The sequence below is a fragment of the Triticum aestivum genome, chromosome 7D (genome assembly GCF_018294505.1).
Source record: "Triticum aestivum cultivar Chinese Spring chromosome 7D, IWGSC CS RefSeq v2.1, whole genome shotgun sequence".
In the NCBI taxonomy this organism is placed as follows: domain Eukaryota; kingdom Viridiplantae; phylum Streptophyta; class Magnoliopsida; order Poales; family Poaceae; genus Triticum; species Triticum aestivum.
In genome coordinates, this window is record NC_057814.1 from 608,481,967 (window position 1) to 608,500,727 (window position 18,761).

Consider the following 18,761-nt stretch of genomic DNA (forward strand, 5'->3'; position numbering starts at 1 on the left):
TATGTTGATATTGGTTGTGTGCATGCTAGTCATGCAGTGGTCGGATGTGTGCTCGTTGTGTTTGTATACTCTTGATACTTCATTTTGAGACAATAAAATCCACTCTTCACCGGAGAAAAAAAGATGAAAACACCTAAACATCACACTATGTTTGCTTTATTGCTTCAAAAATTAACACACCCCTATTTGTCTTTAATAATAAGGGCATGTGCACGAGAGCGGCGATTCGGTGCCCAAGCTCATCTGCACCCATGTTGAATAAAAAAATTCAAAAAAATACTAGAAAATTCAAAAAATTCTAATTCTTTTTTGCATGGTAGATAATTTGGAGCATGAGGCGCGCTCCAAATTTCAGATCATTTGGACATATGAGTAGCTCTCGGCAAAAAATGCAAATTTGGGGTCTGTAAAAATGTTTACTGTTCATGTATTGTTCTGACCGAATTTGTGTTTTTTTGCTGAGAGCTATTCATATGTCCAAATGATCTGAAATTTGAAGCGCACCCCACGCACCAAATTATCTACCATGCAAAAAAATGGATTTTTTGAATTGTTTTGTATTTTTTTTTGTGATGGTATATTTGACGACATAATTGTAACGGGTTCATGCTGTCACAACACTTCTAGACGATCTCAGTTTTAACTTTGTCCTTAAAGTTTTGGGGTATATTTGCAACTCTTTTGGCGTTGAGGTAAGGAGGCGAGATGATGAGCAACTTCTGACCTAAATAATGCACTTGAATTACTCGTAAGAGTCAATATGAATAATTGGAATCTATTCCAACTCCACTTTCTACCCGTGAAGGAGAACCTTCGAATGCCGAAGACTTAAGCAAGTATAGAAGTGTTGTTGGAGGATTATAAAGTACTTAATTTTTACAAGGCCGGATCTTGCGTCTTTGGTTAACAAAATTTGCCACTATTTACATGCACCTATTGTAGCTCACTGGATCCTGAGATACATAAAAGGGTCGGTTGACCTTGGTCTCACATTCAGAAAGTCTCCATCTTCCTTGGTTAACTGCTTTTTTTATGCCAATTGGGCAGGTTGTTCAGATGACAAGCAAGCAACAATGTCTAGGTCCAACTCGGAGGTTCGGTATGAAGCCCTGGCAATGTTACAACAGAGATAATTTGTGTGCAATGACTACTCAAAGAACCTGAAGTTCCTCAAGAAAGGGTGTCTTGTTTCTGGTGTCATAATCTTGGCACAACCTATCTGTATGTGAATCGAGTCTTGGCACAACCAATCGGTCAGTGAATCGAGTCTTCCATGCACACATCTCAACCAAGTGAGTGCATCTGCGTTGTGGAACATCACTGGACTACCCATTTGAATAGTAGTTTATGGTTGCTTGGAATGTGAAGTCTGGCATTGGTATGTCTTTAAGAGAAAAAAAAGGCATACAGATAAAGATGCACAAAATTACAAGTGGGTGAACAGAAACTCAGTGGCAGTCATTTTACGGAGACCTGGTAGATCTCAGCCTGCTTTCTTGTTCACTTTGAGGTAGGGCAGCGCACCCATCACGTTGCTGTAGTCGCTCTTGTTAACTTGGACCTGCAGCGGAAGATAGCAGTCTCAGAGGCATGCAAAATTGGCGCCGCGGCACAAAGTGGCAAGTTTCACAGATCTAGTGAAGCTGTCATCGAGTCATAGTACTACTATGCAGCTCTAAAGAAGCTACACCAAAAATGGAACATCTCAGAGCAAATTACTGTTACTATCCCAGTGGCTTAAGTTTCCAGACACCTGTGTTTTTGTTATTACACCAAAGCTCATGGTTGCTAATCTGTTGGAATATGTCTCTGTTCTCAAGGGACCAAATAATACTTTCAGCAGTGCATATAAGTCACTATTCAACATTTAGCAGTTTGCAGTAAATTAGCACAAATACAGATGAAAGGAATGGCACATTCTTCTCGGCAACGACCTGATATTAGCATCAGTTATGGTTCATGAAGTGTGGAGTGAGTTGAAATTACATATGGAGAACCAGTCACAATGAAAACAAGCGGGAGCTTCTGAATGCCAAACATCCTACACTATGCACATTGTTAAAACTAGGAAAGAGACAGATTCAACCGGTTATACTTTGGCCGAACCTGCGTGGCGCAAGGAAGGCACAGCTAAAATGAAGCCCTGTCAATCACGGTTGAATTGCAGAGCAATCGGAACATCACACCAACCAAACTGTCTGGCCGTGTTAGTTTGGGCAGTACTGAATTCACATCAATTTCTCACAACTGAACTACCATTAGCTGAACAAAATGGGAAGCATGTAGTTACCATCTTGGAGAGCCTCTTCCTGCGCTTGGCGTTCTTCTTGCTGAGCAGATGCTGCTTCCCGGCGCAGCGCCGCACGATCTTCCCGGTGCCCGTCACCCTGAACCGCTTCGCCGACGCCTGCACGCGCGCACACACACAGACCGGAGCAGAGGAAATCAAGAAACGCCCAGGGCGGCAAACGCATTCCACGATAAGGAACCCAGAGAAGAAGGCGAGGAGGAAACCTTGTGCGTCTTCATCTTGTACCCCTTCCCGGCGGCGACGACGGCGAGGGGGCGCGGGAGCGGGGCCGCCGGGGACAGCGCGGCGGCGCCGGCGGCGGCCACGGCCAGCGGCGCGCCGAAGAATGAGTTGGCCGGGAAGGCGAGGGCGGAGTGGGCCGGCCTCCTGCCCGGGAGGGCCTGGAGGACCGGCGGCAGGGCCAGGCGCGCGAGGGAGAGCGACATGGCCATGGCTTGGCTTCCTCTCTCGCGCGGTTCTTGTTGGGTGCGTCTTCTTCCTCTGCTTCCGAGAGTGAGCCGATGGGGATTAGATAGAGAGCCGAGCTGAGCGGATAGCGTACGGGGAAATTCACACAAGTTCACGTCACATGGGCCGTCGAAGCGGGCCACACCTGGACTGGCCCGGTCAACCAAGCCCGCGTCCATCATGGGCCTGGGCCGCCGAATCGTAACCGTCGCGAATGGCCACCGCTACATCGGCGGCCAGGCCCTAGCCGCGGCGGCCGGCGACGAGGGGGCGCCGGCCAGGTAGACGGAGGGGGGCTTCCGGCTCGAGGAAGAGGAAGCTGGCGGCGGGAGACACCCCGGAGCGGATGAAGACGAAGGGGGCGTCGGTGACCGCGTCAGCCAGCTCCCCGACGGCGTCCTGGGCGAGATCGTCGCCCGCCTCCTCTCACCAAGGAGGAACTCGTCATCGAGAATGCCCCTTTTCTCGAAAGGCTGTTCCGTGTCGATCTATCCGATGGCCTGCGAGTATCGGTGATCTTGGCGCCTAAGCGGGAGACCTTGTGCTTCCTTGATGATGATAGTTTCAGTTTCGACAGGATTATTCAGGTACTTCCAGAGTTCCAGTTCTAACCTGCATTGCTTTCTACAAAGAAATGCCATATCGACTGCATTTCTGGATGGCGTAATGTTGTGTTTCATTCTTGATAAAGGATGCGTGTGTTAATAGCCTGGCGACGATGGTCTCGTGGAACCTCTGAACATTTAAACATGTTATGTGTGTCGTCAGTTTTCTGACATAATATGTGGAATATGTGCAATTTCTGAAGAATTTCACTGATAATTTCAACTCTTTGATTCTCCAAATTTTGTGATTTGTATGCCTTTGATTGATTGTTATTGTGGTTTCGTAGCTTTTGGCCAGTAAGTTCATGTCAGATCCAGATGTACTGATTAACTTTTCTTCTTTTTATGTGAAGAACTAGACTGATATCTGATTGGAGAAAATTTGGAGTATGGTATGACTTCACTCTTTCTGTGGGGAGAAAATTACGAGACCATCCATACTCGCAGGCTTTGGCAACAGTCTCCAACACGACAACTACGTATTCAGTTTTGGGGTGGAAGAGAGGGCTCTGTGGCCTGGGGCGTGGAAGGGAAAAGCTTCGGAGACTGTAGCAACGAAGATGGCTCCGGGCGTACAGATATTCTGGCTACCTCACTGGAATAGAGGTACATGTTCGGAGATCAATTACTGTTTGCTTTGTTGGTGCTTTACCTACTGGGTACATATGTAGAGAATCACTGGGGCACATCCGGATTTCCAAACATCATCATTACTGCAAGCTTTGGTGAAAAGAAAAGGGACCCATCCAGTATGCAGAAAACACGCAAGGAATTGTGCCTTCTCCGGTTTGAAAAGGAAGGGTTGATTCTCATACCAAACCGACAAGGCTACCTGCAGACAATATCTATCTTCCTGCATAGTATGGCGCAACCTCTGCTCTGATCTGCAGTACTTGAAGCTTATATCACAACAGTCAAATAGCTGAAATCAAATTTCTAACTATCAAGCTGCTCCTGTCTGCTGTCAAGGTACGCACATGGCGGGATCTCCAAGCTTTCTTTGTCGGTTGCTGTCTGCTGTCAAGTCGTGATGAAATTCACTGAAATTTCTAACATGCTGTCGTTGCTGTGCATGCAGGCAGTGTTGACGCTACTTAATCCGATGGGTTTGACTGATTCATCAGCCGCTGCATCTCTTTCTTGATCTTGATAGTGAATTTCATCATGACTTCTACTCTTACATGGGTAATACTCTTGTTCAATTTATGTTCATGAAATATTTAATCGTTCTCCTTAATCTAATTCTGCTGAGATTTTCATGGTTCCATGTGTGTGTGTTTTAGACATCAACCTTTTATCTTAGTTGGGCATGTGATGTATAAATCGTGTGATCTCACTGCATGGAGAACGGATATAATAATAAATGCAAGAATATAACTAGGTACATGGCTAGCTAGAGTGTTTCTTGATAAGGCTGGGGGTCAGGACGTTGGGTATATACACAAGGGAACGAAATATGCTAGTCTTTCAGTGATATGACAATAATGAACCATATGACGAAGTACTGAGTCGTGTATAATTTACTGACTGTTTTTTATGCATGTCTATCCAAAGTTTGCGTTCATGTGAATTAGTGATGCTTCTAGCAAATATGGTCTAACTTAATTACGGGGTTTTAATCCAGGCTATCGCAGGCGGAAGTGTTGACGGTAGCAGAGAGGAGATATTCCGAATTCTTCAGGGGTGGACAGATTATAAGGTCATCTATTTACATGGTTGGGGTGGACTGGGGGCGTCTGCTGTCCTTAGATCCATAGCAGAAGTGCTCCCATATAGGAGAACCACTCCAGAACTATGCTTTGATAAGATAATCCATATAGATTGTTCTGATTGGAAAAATAGAAGAGGATTGCAGAGGGCAATCGCAGAGGAACTGGAGCTGGAAAGCTCAATAATGGCTGTTCTGGATAAACAGGATGAATTTGATGATTTTCAGGGAGTTGATGAAAGCTCTAGGAATGAGATAACAAGTGTGTCAAGAGAGATCCACAATATTCTGAAATACAGCAGATTTGTGTTGATTTTTCATAATGGTAGTGACAACGAGATTGCTAACCTAGTCAACTTTGGTGTTCCTCCGATTACAAGTTTTGGTGACAATGTGATGATATGGACCTACAGAAGGAGGATGTTGACAATAAAAAAATACGAAGAAGATGAACTGCTACATGAACTGAGGTACACTCATCTTTTCGTTTATGATAGGATGGGGTTTCTAGCACCTGGACAGTTGTATGAACTACTGTGTAAAGAGGCTGACATCATAGTTGCTCGCAATCCATGCATCCAGGGAGTTAATCAATTAATGGTTGTCCATTGTTGTTTGTACAAACTATTCCTGCAATGTAGTGTTTCCAAGAATAATTCTAATTGGGTTGATGTTGCTTCCAATTATTGGATATGTGATGGAATACTACCAAAAGACATAACATTGGAGACAAGTGATGCATTGCACCGAGAAATAACCTGGAAGTGGGATGATAATGTGCTCACAAAGTTCAAGGAACATTTCGAGCTTCCTTTCCTCATAGTGAAAGAAGATGATGTGTATGAAGAAGGACCATACCGTTGGATTTCAGTCACATCGAGGGATAGGGAAATGCTTGGTATGAAAACTTTACCTGCAGAGACATCATCATTCTTCTTGGAATTTGTAATGTCCGATCAGCCAACAATGTTACCAAATGGTTTGTTTGAACATTCCAGCAACCTTGGTGCACTGACTCTCCGTTGTTGTGCCTTCAGTTTTGCATCACCTCCTTTCCTAAAATGCCATAATCTAAGATTCCTTGGACTAGACCACTGTACAGATGACAAAATAGGGGAAGGAGAGGATCATACTGAGTGGGTTTGTCTGCATAGTTTGTGGGTATTGGACCTACGTTACACCCATTGGAATGAAATCTTATCACCGGCAAAGATGGATCTCATGGATAACCTCATGGAGCTAAGCATAGAGGGGGTCTGGTGTTGGCAGTACACAACTTGCTTACAAGGCCGACTACTGAATCTTCAAAGGCTCAGGGTAATCAAGCCTACACGTGGACCAGATATTTCAACAGATGCAAGCAACTCGTTAATGGACAAGGCAAAGCTGGAAATACTTGACCTGTCAGGCAACAATGAGATGGAAATTCTACCAAACAGCCTGTCTAAGGCAAGTAGCCTTCAAGTGCTTATTTTGGATGGATGCAATGATCTTAAAAATGTCCTTGTGCCTGATGGGCTACCCCAGTCGCTGAAGTCCTTTAGCTTTGATGGCTGTGGGCCAGCTTTCCGCCGGGCACCAATTGTTGAGCTACCTCCCAAACAAGAACGCCCGTCAACCCCAGCAACTAAGGAGGGGGCTAGTGTCTCTAATATTTCCCTCAAAGGTTGCTCACAGTTGGCACATATGTTCGTTCGTGGGTTGCCCAACCTTGTTGAGCTTGACCTCTCTGGAACTACAATTAGGACACTTGATTTCAGTACTATGGTGTTAGAAGTTCCAATGCTGAAGCGATTATTTCTGCTAGGATGTGAGCACCTTCGTGCAATAATTTGGGGCAGGAATACTGATAGCTTCCGTTTGAAATTGTTATGCATAGATACGCGAGCTGGAACTAGCTTTCATCGGCCGTGCATTAACCAGAACGAAGCCATTTGGCTGGAGGTGCATGCCATTGTTGTGGATGCGAGGCTTGCTCGGTCGTTGCGGCAACTATTATATAATCGTTATGCAGCTGATGAGAATGTTTATCTTAATATCCATGTCACCTCAGCTGTGTATAGTGAGCTGAATCAATCCAAAGTGACAGACAAGGAGAAGAAGATTGGCATGTATGGAGATCAAGTTAGCCTGCCGCAGCTTGTTCAAGCAGACCGGTACAGTGATGTCCAAAGCATGGTTGGTGATGCCCCGATGCAGGACTTCCCTAAGCCTCCCACTAACAACGTAGATCGGCATATTGAGATTGCTGAAGGGAGGCACGCCTTGGACAGTGGACTGGGATATCTTATGACATGGTTTGCCGAATCCCTGCATGTCCACGATGTCTTAACTAGTGCTTGTTTGCCTAATGGATACAGCTGGCTGGTTCTCAAGCAGTGCCGGATGGAGAGGTGCCCCAAGTTAGGTGAAGTCTTCCCCTTGGGAATATATGAATTGAAGGAGCTGGAGACCTTCTGGGCGTCAGATCTCCTAATGGCCTGCTGGATACGCAGTAAAGGTTACCGCATGATCAATGATGGTTCATTCAGAAAGCTGCAGCATCTACGGTTGCGCTCTTGCCCCAGGCTCCAGTTCGTGCTCCCTGTGTGGGTCGACTCCTTCCCAAGTTTGGAGACCCTCCACATCATCCACTGCGGAGACCTGAGGCATGTATTCGTGCTAAACGACAAATGGTACCCAGAAGAAATATCCATCCAAGTTGTAGCATTCCCGAAGTTGACCACCATCCACCTGCACGACCTGCCAGTGCTGCAGCAGATCTGCGAGGTCAAGATGGTGGCACCGAACCTCAAGACCATCAAGATCAGAGGATGTTGGGGCCTGCGCCGGCTGCCGGTGGTGGGGCCCCGTAGCAGAGACATGAAGAAGCCGACCGTCGAGATCGAGAAAGACGTCTGGGACGCTCTGGAGTGGGACGGGGGTGCGGCCCCTGGCCACTTCGAGGCGCCCGTGCACTCGCGCTACTACAAGAAGAAACTACCCAGGGTGTCCGTGCTCAGGTACTCTTTCCTACATGTAACAAATCCATTGTTGCTTGTGCTAAACTTTTGAGGTCATACTCACATTGTTTCTCTCTGCTGCCACTCACATTGCCTAGGTGATCCTCGCGCTGCACTTAACTGATATGGTCTGTTCAATGATCTGTACATCCGAGATCAGATGGACGCTCGCGGCTCGCTCCTGCAGGTTCTGTTGCATGTGTTTGGTTTGTTGTGTGCTTCCATGGCTAGCTTGCCTGGGTTGCTGGCTAGCTGCTTAATCATGGAAGGAAAAATTCAGGCGGTGTTGGTCGTCCATCAATGGTCTCTCACTGCTACTATTGTGTGTTTGTTGTGTCAGGTGCGAGCTTGTGGTGGCTCTCACCTTTTATTTGTGGCTTTCAAATAAGAAGCAGGATTGTTCTTGCCTGCTCGCGCCGGTATGTGTGCAGAAGTTTGGCTTGCGATTGTGGGTGCCTCTTAGTTGTGTGTTTGTGTACCTAGAGTTCTTGACTAAGCAGCATCTGTTTATGCCTGCGTGCATCTACATGCTCCCTTGTGTGGTTTGAGAGCTGTGTGGGCTTGCTACTGGTTGTGTGAGTGTTTGTTACATGCTTTCAAAAAAAAAACAGCTTGTAATAATACCAAAAATATGGCTTTCAGTTTTTTGCTGTGCAGTGATCAATTGTAATATTCTCAGTGTTTGTACTTTATATTATCGTGGAACCTTACGACAACAATTAAACGTGCTCTGTATCTCGTTAAGTTATCTGATACGGAGTATAATATACGACAGCGACTGTACAATTTCTGAAGAATCTGAATGTTATTACTGCACCTAGCTTCTGACCATCGCTTTGGTTATTTGTGCTGTCAGTTTGTTGAGCTGCGTGTATGGCTCAGATGTATAGATTGATTTCCTCACTGGAGATAAAGTGGAGTATTGTGTGACTATACATACTCATTCTTCTGTGGAAAAATGTACACTGCAGTCCATCCGTATTAGCATGCTATAATTCGATAGCAGAGCATTGCAGGTTGTCGTCTCTCTGCCCTGCAATTTGTCTGGCTAATCTTCGCATCCAGTGCCTTGTCAGGCTGAATGAACATCATAACTGAAATTTTCAAACATGTGGCACCACTTCGTGTCCACTAGTATATTCATGTTAGTGCTAAACTTTTGAGGTCATACTCGAAGTCAGCTTTAATTTGTTACTCACCCTGCTTAATTTGTTTCTTCCTGCTGCCACTCACGTTGCCTAGGTGATCCATGCGCTGCACTTCACTGATGTGGTCGGTTCTTCCATCGGTACATGGGAGATCAGATGGATGCTCGCTCCTGCAGGTCCTGCTACCTGCTGCAAGTGTTCGGTTTGTTGTGTGCTTCCCGGGTTGCTTGACCTCAACAGTTGGCGTCGGTCGTCGATCGACTCATGCTGTACTGCGTGTTGTTGTGTCAGATGTGAGCTTGTGGTGGCTCTCACCTTTGTGGCTTTATTAGAATATAAGAAGCGGCTTGCCATGTGTGTGAGTGCTTGCAGCCTCGAGTATGAACTCGGAGAGGTTGACTAAGCAGCAGCCCTGTGTGTGCCTGCGTGCATCTACAATTCATTTTTTGGCTGACTGCTGTGGTTTGTGGGTGTGTTTATCGGAAGTTCTGAACACGCAAGCAGCTGGTTCAATGCATCGGCTTGTATCGGACCTGCTGTTGCTCGTGTATCTGTTATGATTGTGGAATAAACATCTTTTTTCTTTGTGGGGCTTGTGGAATGAACATCTTATAGTACCAAGGGAATGGATTTCAGTTTGTGAACTGCATTGGTATCGATGAATTTGTAATATTGTCGTATTGGTTGTTTGTATTAACGTGTAAGCTTAGGATATTTAAACACGCTATGTATGTCACGTCAGATTTGCGATATACTATGTGATGACTGTACAAGTTCTGAAGAAATCTCACTGAATTTCTTAACTTGCCATTTTTCATAGTTTTTATGTCTCCTGACTGGTTGTTAATTGTGGCTCATAGCTTATGGCTATCATTTGGCTATTTGCACTCTCAGTTTGTTGACTACTCCGTCCGATCGAAAATAAATGTCGTGATTTTCTTTGAAATTTAGACTAAAACCATGACAATTATTTTGGATTGAAGGATCATACCAGATTCAGATATACAGATCCATTATCAGGTCGGAGAAAAGTGGTGTAGTATTGTGTGCAGAAATATACACTGCAGTCCATGCTAATTTGATAACAGAGCATTGCTGGTTGACAATTTTTTTTCCTGAAATTTGTCTGCTAATCTGGGCATCCATTGCTTTTGCCGGGCTGAACATTGTAACTGGGAATTTGGAACATATGCCGTCACTTTGTGTCCAAGAGTATATTTATGGGTATACGCTTTCATGTTGTCCGATTTTTGTCATAGCTTCATTTTGTATCTTCCGTATATTTCTTTTCCCGTGCCAGTATTTTTACATACATTTAAATTCTGGTGTGTGTTTGTATCTAGCAATGGTGGAATTCCTCATCGTCTTATGGGCCATAGAAATGGCCAACGGCCCGGCCACTACACAGGCAGCCCTGACCAAGCCCGCGTCCAAGATGAAACTCGTTACACTGCAACAGAACAGAAGCATCCCGTACGACCCATAGGAGCGCCGCCGCGGCTGGCCATTTCTTCTTCTTCATCGGTTCAACCCACCGGTCGCGGATCGCCGCCGTTACAGTTCCCAATCCAAGCAGCGAAGCCCTAGCCATCGCCGCCGACGAGGTGAACGGCCATGGAGACGGAGGCGGGCGGACCTGTTTCTTGCTCGAAGAAGAGGAAGCGGGCGCCACTCAAGCTGGCCGAGGAAGACCAAGGGACGCGTCCCGGAGCGGGAGAAGACGAACGTGCCACAGAAGACCGGACACCGCATCAACCAGATCCCCGATGACGTCCTCGGCGAGGTCGTCTCCCTCCTCCCCACCAAGGAGGGCGCCCCGCACCCAGATCCTCGCCTCACGGTGGCGCCACATCTGGCACTCCGCCCCTCTGAACCTCGACTGTGGATCAGAGGCATCCCAGCCAACAGTGCCGGCCTCGATCATGCCGTCTCGCACATCCTCGCCGCCCACCCGTGTCCCGTACGCCGCCTCTGCCTACCGGCGGGCCACGGTTCCGTGGACGACACCGTGCAAGCCTTGCTCCAGTCCCCTCCCTCGACAACCTCCAGGAGCTCGACTTGGGCTATGTCCGGATGAAGTACTGCCGATCAATAAGGGTACTCTCGTCCTTGCCTGCGCCGCTGTTTCCCCCGCCGCCCCTACCGCCACCGCCGCCGCCATCCACGTTCCGATTCGCTGCCACCCTTTGCCTTGTCAGTCTTGGAAAATGCCACCTCATCGATGGCACCATCCAAGCGCTTGACCTGCCCCAGCTTAAGCACCATCGATGGAAAATGCCTCTGCCTACTCGGTCTCGCTCGCTCCCAGGGACGGGAGTAGGGGCCTCGCCGGTGGGCGGCCGCTTCTGGCTGCTCGCCGGTGAGGTTTCCGACGAGGAGACTGGGCTCCCGTTGGATCTGCAAGGTACGATCCCCCCTATTTCCAAATATGGCAGTGAACCTACATCGATAGGTGATAATAAAAGTAATAATAAGAGAAAAAAGCGGCTGATAGCTGCAAAAATCATAGAAAGTAGTGATGAGAAGTGTGTTAACAGCCCTGCTCATGGGAAAAAACAGAGAGAGATGCTCGCCCCTGATCAGGTTTTACTGGGAAGGGAGGTTGTTAATAAAATGAGTAGAATTCAATATGCCCAAATTCCAGATTTCTGGTCTAATAAGGCAAACTATATTGAGGAAATGGAAATCAACAATGGCTTGGGTTGTTGTGTGGGGTTTTACTCTGTCAGAGAAGGAGAATTTGGGGAAAGTGAGATATGGGGGCAAAATGGGCAACGGGAAGAAACGCCTTTGGTAAATACGCTTTCTGAAAGTTTTGGCAGTATAAATAAAGCGCCTCTCTCCCTATGGGGGGGAAGAGTGTGATCCCCTCGAGGATTTAGGGTTTCCACCTCTTCCGTCGCCACTAGAAAGAGAGAAAGTAGAAGAGATGAACAGAGGTTTTGGGAACAATCGTGGAGGGGGAAGATTCAACCGTGGTGGCAGAGATGGTTTTCATTACAGAAAGAAAGAAGAAGATGTGGACAGATACAAAGGCACTTTCTCTCAGATTGGCAGGACTCCCGAAGGGTTTAGCTCAAGATCCACCATTGGGACTTCTAGCTACCAGGGAAATGGAGGCGGGACGCAGCTCCCAGATGCTGGTAGAACTACAGAAGACAAGGATAGAGAGGGGGGCAAGCCAGAGGCTAACAGAGCCGGATCTGAGGACAAAGGTAAAGATCCTGTCCCTGGTGTCATTCCTCCTCCTGAATTTCTTCAACAGCAACAGTGGTTTGGGGCTCTCCTTGCCCAGATGGCACAGCAGGGTGTTGGCATGGTAACTGGAACTGGCAAGCAAAAAGAAGAGGGGAAGATGATCGAGGGTGAGAGAGAGAAAGGGATGCAAAGCAGACTGGATCCAGGCAAAACCAAAACGCTTGGGGGGAAATAGCAGATTTCCACAGAGAGAAGGCCCTGATCTAGGAAAAAGGGGGAACAACTTCAGAATTCCCTATAACAAGTGCAAAGATTCCAGACATCAAACTAGAGATTGCAAGCTTCCTAACTATATCATATGTGGAAAAAATTCTCACATCACTGAAGATTGCAACTGGATGAAACAGATTAAGCCCCTGCCTAAATATGTTGGATATGTAGCCAGAGGTTGGGAGTGCTCTTGGTTCAAAATTCCAAGGAGGTGGTGAGTAGTGAGCAGATTAACCCGATGGGGATTGTCACTATTGCATCTGGGGAGATCAATGAGACACAATTCTTGGAGGGGTTTAACTACATGTTCAAATGGGACTGGCAATGGAGATGCAAAAAGCATGGGGACAGGGCTTATCTCATGAGGTTCCCCAACAAGAGCAGACTGACTGAATTACACAAGTTTGGAAACTTTAACCTGTTGGGGACAAAGGCTGTCATAAATGTGGATAGTTGGACCTATGATACACAAGCCATAGGAAAGTTGCACACTGTGTGGGTGAAAATTGGCAAAATGCCTGAGTGTTTCAGACATTTTTTTGGGGCTTGTGAAGTAGCTGCTACTATTGGCCCAGTCCTGGAGATAGATATGACAACAATTTTGCTTGAAAAAATCAGAGCCAGGGTGGGAGTGAGGGACTTTGAAAAAATTCCTACACATACTGAAGTAACAGACAAAGACCTCATGATATACAGAGTCACCTTGGAACTTGAAAAAGTGGTGGAACAGGGGTGGTATGAAGATAAGAGGAAACATGTGGATGTTGAAACAGACAGAGAATGTGAATCTGCAGACATGAGAAAAAAGATCAAGATTGGTGGAGTAGATACTGAAGGAAACAAAGAAAACATCTCCCTGGGAAGTGTGGGACTCAAGCAATTTGAGGAAATGAGGAAAAAAATGAAGAGATCATGAACATTCAAAAAGAATATCTGGCTGAGGTTGGCTTGAGGAAAAAAGTTGAAGCTGATTTAGATAGACTGGTATATAGAATTCAAGAGATGCAGGAAGACAAAAACAAACAAGAAACCTGGAGGGCTGTGGAAGAACAGAAATACACTTCATGGGAAGAGGAGAAGAGAGCTATGATAGATATGATCAAGAAGCAACACGTGATGATAGACAAATGTATGGAAAAAGTAGACCAGTGGGATGAAAAAGAAATCTCAGGAGATGATATGGGAGAGAAACATGACTCTGATAAAGACAATATTCAAGATCCTCTGATAGAAGACAATTACACTGAACCAGTGGATTATAATGCTAGCCAGGATTCTGTGGAATCTCTGGGATCAAAACTGGGGATCTCTGATAAAGAGGAGAAGGGAAAAGACAAAGAAGGACCAACGAGAAGAAGTGACAGAAATCTAGACAAAAAGGACTCCAAGATTGAAGATCTGGCTAAGGAGAGAGCTGCTGACAAAGATAACTATGGTAAGTCCCCAACCGTTCTTACTAAGGATCAAATCTCTTTGTTTGAAATGGCAGAGAAAGTAGGGGTGGAGCTGGGATTTACTATTGACCTGGTCAGCCAAAACCTAGACCTGATTTCCAATATGGAACAGGCTAGAAGAGATATATATATCTACAAAACATAAGAAATCAAGAGGAAAAAGAGAAAAATGAAAGCTCTCCAAATCTAATTGATATTGGAGATGCTAAACTAGAAGAACTATGCTCGGGTGATGATCAGTCTGATACAGAAATGGATCTTGATTACTATGACACCTTGAGGAAAATATTCTCTAGTAATAGAAAAATAAGAAGGGAATTAAAAGAAATCTTCAAATTAGAAGAAATCAAGTGGTTACAGAGATACAAAGATAAGGAAATCAAAGAAGGAGATTCCAATACTAGATATTACCATGCCAAAGTGAATGGGAGGAGAAGGAAGAATAGGATTGTCAGGTTAGAACAGGATGAGGGTGTGATTGAGGGAGAGAAAAAACTGATTGAGTATATCACTACATTCTATAAAAATCTTTTTGGTCAAGCTGAAAACTCTACTATCAATCTCAATATACAAGGGTCTGCAGAGATCTCTCCTCAAACACAAGATGAACTGGTTAAGGACTTCTCCATGGAAGAGATTAGGGAAGTGGTGTTCTCCATGGAAAAAAACAAAAGCCCAGGCCCTGATGGATTTGCTATTGAATTCTATCAGAACTTCTGGGATTTAATCAAGAATGATATAAAAAACATTCTGGATGATTTCCACAAAGGTGTGGTTGATTTAGCTAGGTTGAATTATGGGATCATTACCTTGGTCCCAAAGGTCAAAGATGCCAAACAGATCCAGAAATTCAGACCCATTTTCCTGTTGAATGTCAGCTTCAAAATCATCACTAAAGTCCTGATGAACAGGCTTAGTAAGGTTGTTAACCCCATCATCTCCCCCATTCAAACTGCTTTTGTGAAAGGCAGATACATTATGGAGGGAGTGGTGGTCCTACATGAAGCTATAAATTCAATCAAAATGAAAAAAAATGCTATCCTATTTAAGGTAGATTTTGAAAAGGCATATGACAAAATCAAATGGCCTTTTGTCCATAAAATGCTAAAACTCAAAAACTTTCCTGGCAAGTGGTGTGACTGGGTGATGCACACCATGAGGGGGGGGGGGGACAAGTGGGTGTGAAGGTAAATGACAATATTGGAAAGTTTTTTAAAACTATTAAAGGGCTTCGCCAGGGGGACTCATTATCCCCCCTATTGTTTGATTGCTCAATATTGCTGGCAGAGAAAATAGAGAAAAGATGCGCGTGCTGGCAAGATAGATTGCTCAATATTGCTGGCAGAGTCACGTTAGTATAGTCGTGCCTAACAAACATTCCTATATATACATGATGTCTTTCTATCTGCTCCCTGTTGGAGTCAGGAAAAAAGTTGATTTCTTCAGGGCGAGACTGGTATGGCAAGCGGAAGAGGATAAAATAAGTACCATTTAGTTAACTGGAAAACATGTTGCCTTCCTAAACAACAAGGAGGTCTCGGGCTAATCAATCTAGAGAAATTTAACATTGCCTTGCTAGCTAAATGGATTTGGAAACTAGAAGCTGAGGAGGGACTTTGGCAAGACATCATTAGATCTAAATATATCCAGAACAAATGCTTGTCGGGCATTAAAAAAAGATAGGGGGACTCGCAATTCTGGACTAGCCTGATAAGTATCAAGAATTTAGTTTTCCCTCACATTAAAAAAACTAGGGGATGGGAGAAATACCAGATTCTGGGAAGATTGGTGGGTGGATGACAAACCACTAAAAGAAGCATACCCCTCATTGTATGCGATTAGCAATGACAGAGAAATTACTGTCAGAGGGGTGATTGGAAAAGGGTGGAATGCTATGTCTTTCAGAAGAAATATAGATGGAGGCTATGGGGGACTGTGGGATAGCCTTAAAAGAAGATGTGAGGACATATTGATGCACGGGGGTAGAGACAAGCCCATGTGGATGCTCAATGCTAACAGAATATTCACTGTAAAATCCTTATATCTACACCTAGTCCGTACTGACATGGGTTTTCCACACAAATTCCTGTGGAAAGTCAAGGTACCTGCAAAAATCAAGTTCTTTCTGTGGTTGCTAAGCACAAAAAGTATCCTTACTAGAGACACCCTATTAAAAAGAGGATGGAAAGGGGACAAACATTGTGTGTTTTGTGGACAGGAGGAAAACAATGATCATCTTTTCTTCTCCTGTTCGGTTGCCAGAATCATTTGGAATCTGGTGAGATGTTCATTTGACTTTAAGAAAACTCCCATAAACATTGATGACTGTTTTGGGGGGTGGCTAAACAATTTTAACAAAGAGAGTAAAAAACTGGTGTTGATTGGCACTTCTGCTCTGCTTTGGGCGATTTGGAATTGCCGCAATGACATTGTGTTTGATACGAAAAAAGTAAACGACCCGATTGGGATCGTTAAAAGAATATGCTGCTGGATTACTGATTGGGCTATTTTGCAGAAAAAGGGCCCAGGGGGAAGAATGCTGATGTTGGGGGCAAGACTCATCGAGCAGGTGGCAAGTGAGATCTTCAAAGCTTTGCAAGGATGGCGCTTCGGGGTTCCGCGGCTGAAGGATTAGGGAAGCTGCGACATTTCAAGAGCTTGCTGCTGCTTTTGCTTTATATTTGTCTTCTCCTTCGTTTAGCCTTTTGTGATGGAAACTTGTAATGATCTGGCTATCCCGGGGGTGGGGGGATGTGTCCCTGGCCACTCCCTGCGCGGGTTTCGCTTTTACTCTATGTTCCGCTTCTTATTGTAAGACTTCTAGACTGCTCGTGGCTTCGGCCTGGTTTCTATAATGGAAATCAGAGGGGAAACCCTCTTTTGCTCAAAAAAAAATCATCTCGGATTACGCGCTGCACGGTCTGATTGCCAGGAGCCCTGCCTTGGAGTGCTTGCTGCTTCACTACATCAGATTCTGCTGCGTCCGGATGAATTCCTTCACACTTAGACGTATCGGCGTGCGTTTCGGTGGCTTTTGGATGGGTGAGCACCGGTCAGATAAACTCATAATCGAGAATGCCCCTTGTCTTGAAAGGCTGCTCTGTCTTGATCTATTGGATGGCCTGCAAATATCGATAATCTCAACCGCTGATCCTTAAGATCCTTGGATTCCTACATTGTATGTACGCAGAAATGATGTATCGACTGTATTTGGAAAAGCCTAATGTTGTATTTCATGATTGATAGAAGGGTTTGCGTGTTGATAGCCTGACAACGGTGGCGCACCTTGTCAAGACTTTAGCTATTCATGTGCCTGTTTTAGGTCTGGATGCGGTTATTGACTTGATGAGATGTTTTCCCTTATTGGAGAAGTTGTACATTCAGAATGAGGTATCCATTCTTCATTGATAATTCACACTTTTCATATACTTTTTGTCCTGAGCTGAGGTTGGTTTATTTTTCCAACTTCTTTTTGGCGCCGTAAACATCGAAATCTTATTGGATGTCTTGATATCCATTTAAAGACTATAGTATTGGAAACTTATCGGGGCATTGTGTCTGAAGTTAACTTCGCTACGTTCTTTGTGCTGAACGCGAGAGAACTAGATTCAATGACAATTCAGGTTGAAACCATTTGCGGGTAATTTATTGCAAAACAGCAGACGTTGCTGCAGCTGGAAAACAAGGCCTCAACAGGTGCTCAGTTTCACTTTACGACTGATAGATGTCTCCGGGATATAGGAGATATCTGCCATGTTCGTGACTTGGATCTAACTGATCCCTTTGTGCGTTGACCGTTGATGCTAAGACTGGGTTCTCTGTGTTCAAGAGTTGACCATGTCTGTCTCATTTTGTGTTTTGTCTTCCCTTGTTTTGTAGTTTCTATTATGATGGAACCTTATGACATTTAAACGTGCAATGTGTGTCATCAGTTTTGTGATATACTAATGTGTGGCAACAGTTGAATTCCTGAATAATCTCACTGAAATTTTAAAGCGATTGATTTGTGTAGTTTGTATTCCTTTTACTGATTATTATTGTGGTTCGTAGCTTCTGGTCATCATTTATTTTCTTGAAACGTAAAAGGCAAGATAATGCTGCATTGCAGTGCAGCTGGTCATCATTTTGGTTATTTGTGATCTCAGTTTGTGGATCTTTGATCTCATTTACTCGTTCTCTGTGGAGAAATGTACACTGCAGTGCATCCCTATTAGCAATGGTATACTACTATACTCTGACAGAAGAGGCATTGCAGGTTTCTACTAACCTTCGCACCTTCGCATCCGCTGCCTTTTTTTTGGAGGGAAACACCAGGACTCTGCTGCCTATTTTATTGATTTTTAAATAAATGGTACAGAGTATCAAATACAAAGAAGAAAAAAAGAAAACAAGAAAGGGAAGAAATAACAACAACAAATACAACATGTACAGGAGGTTGTCGGAGCACACTATCTGAAGTTGTTAGCCCAATCTTCAAAGCTGGCATAATCTTTCCGTGTGGCCCTGTGCTTGAGCGAAAGAATCTCTTCCTTAAATCTTCGCCTGCATTTGTAGAGTCTGCATGCCACACATAACACAGCAATAATTCTCAATGAAAAATTCTTCCTCCGAAGCATGG

At 44.9% G+C, this 18,761-nt stretch overlaps 2 protein-coding genes across 2 annotated transcripts; one reads left to right on the forward strand and one right to left on the reverse strand.

The window, feature by feature from the left end:
• Positions 1 to 1,307: 1,307 nt before the first annotated feature.
• On the reverse strand, positions 1,308 to 2,828 carry LOC123168800 (50S ribosomal protein L35, chloroplastic). The gene is made up of 3 exons (XM_044586666.1): positions 2,515 to 2,828; positions 2,291 to 2,407; positions 1,308 to 1,561 (listed from the first exon to the last, which is right to left on the reverse strand). Exons 1-3 carry the CDS (start codon positions 2,740 to 2,742, stop codon positions 1,484 to 1,486), a joined length of 423 nt encoding a protein of 140 aa, XP_044442601.1. The 5' UTR covers positions 2,743 to 2,828; the 3' UTR covers positions 1,308 to 1,483.
• Positions 2,829 to 2,995: 167 nt separating this feature from the next.
• LOC123170092 (uncharacterized) lies at positions 2,996 to 8,765 on the forward strand. Its single transcript, XM_044587933.1, has 5 exons — positions 2,996 to 3,345; positions 3,717 to 4,332; positions 4,442 to 4,548; positions 4,988 to 8,073; positions 8,172 to 8,765. The coding sequence occupies exons 3-5, from the start codon at positions 4,528 to 4,530 to the stop codon at positions 8,173 to 8,175; spliced, it is 3,111 nt and encodes a 1,036-aa protein (XP_044443868.1). The 5' UTR covers positions 2,996 to 3,345; positions 3,717 to 4,332; positions 4,442 to 4,527; the 3' UTR covers positions 8,176 to 8,765.
• The last annotated feature ends 9,996 nt before the right edge of the window (positions 8,766 to 18,761 follow it).

Bases quoted from the DNA above. Each gene is read 5' to 3' on its own strand.
- LOC123168800 (XM_044586666.1), bottom strand. From the start codon at position 2,742: ATGGCCATGTCGCTCTCCCTCGCGCGCCTGGCCCTGCCGCCGGTCCTC. The intron at 2,408-2,514 runs GTTTCCTCCTCG...GCGCGCGTGCAG, and splicing joins ACAAGATGAAGACGCACAAG to GCGTCGGCGAAGCGGTTCAG. The intron at 1,562-2,290 runs GTAACTACATGC...CTTCCGCTGCAG, and splicing joins GGAAGAGGCTCTCCAAGATG to GTCCAAGTTAACAAGAGCGA.
- LOC123170092 (XM_044587933.1), top strand. From the start codon at position 4,528: ATGACTTCTACTCTTACATGG. The intron at 4,549-4,987 runs GTAATACTCTTG...GTTTTAATCCAG, and splicing joins TGACTTCTACTCTTACATGG to GCTATCGCAGGCGGAAGTGT.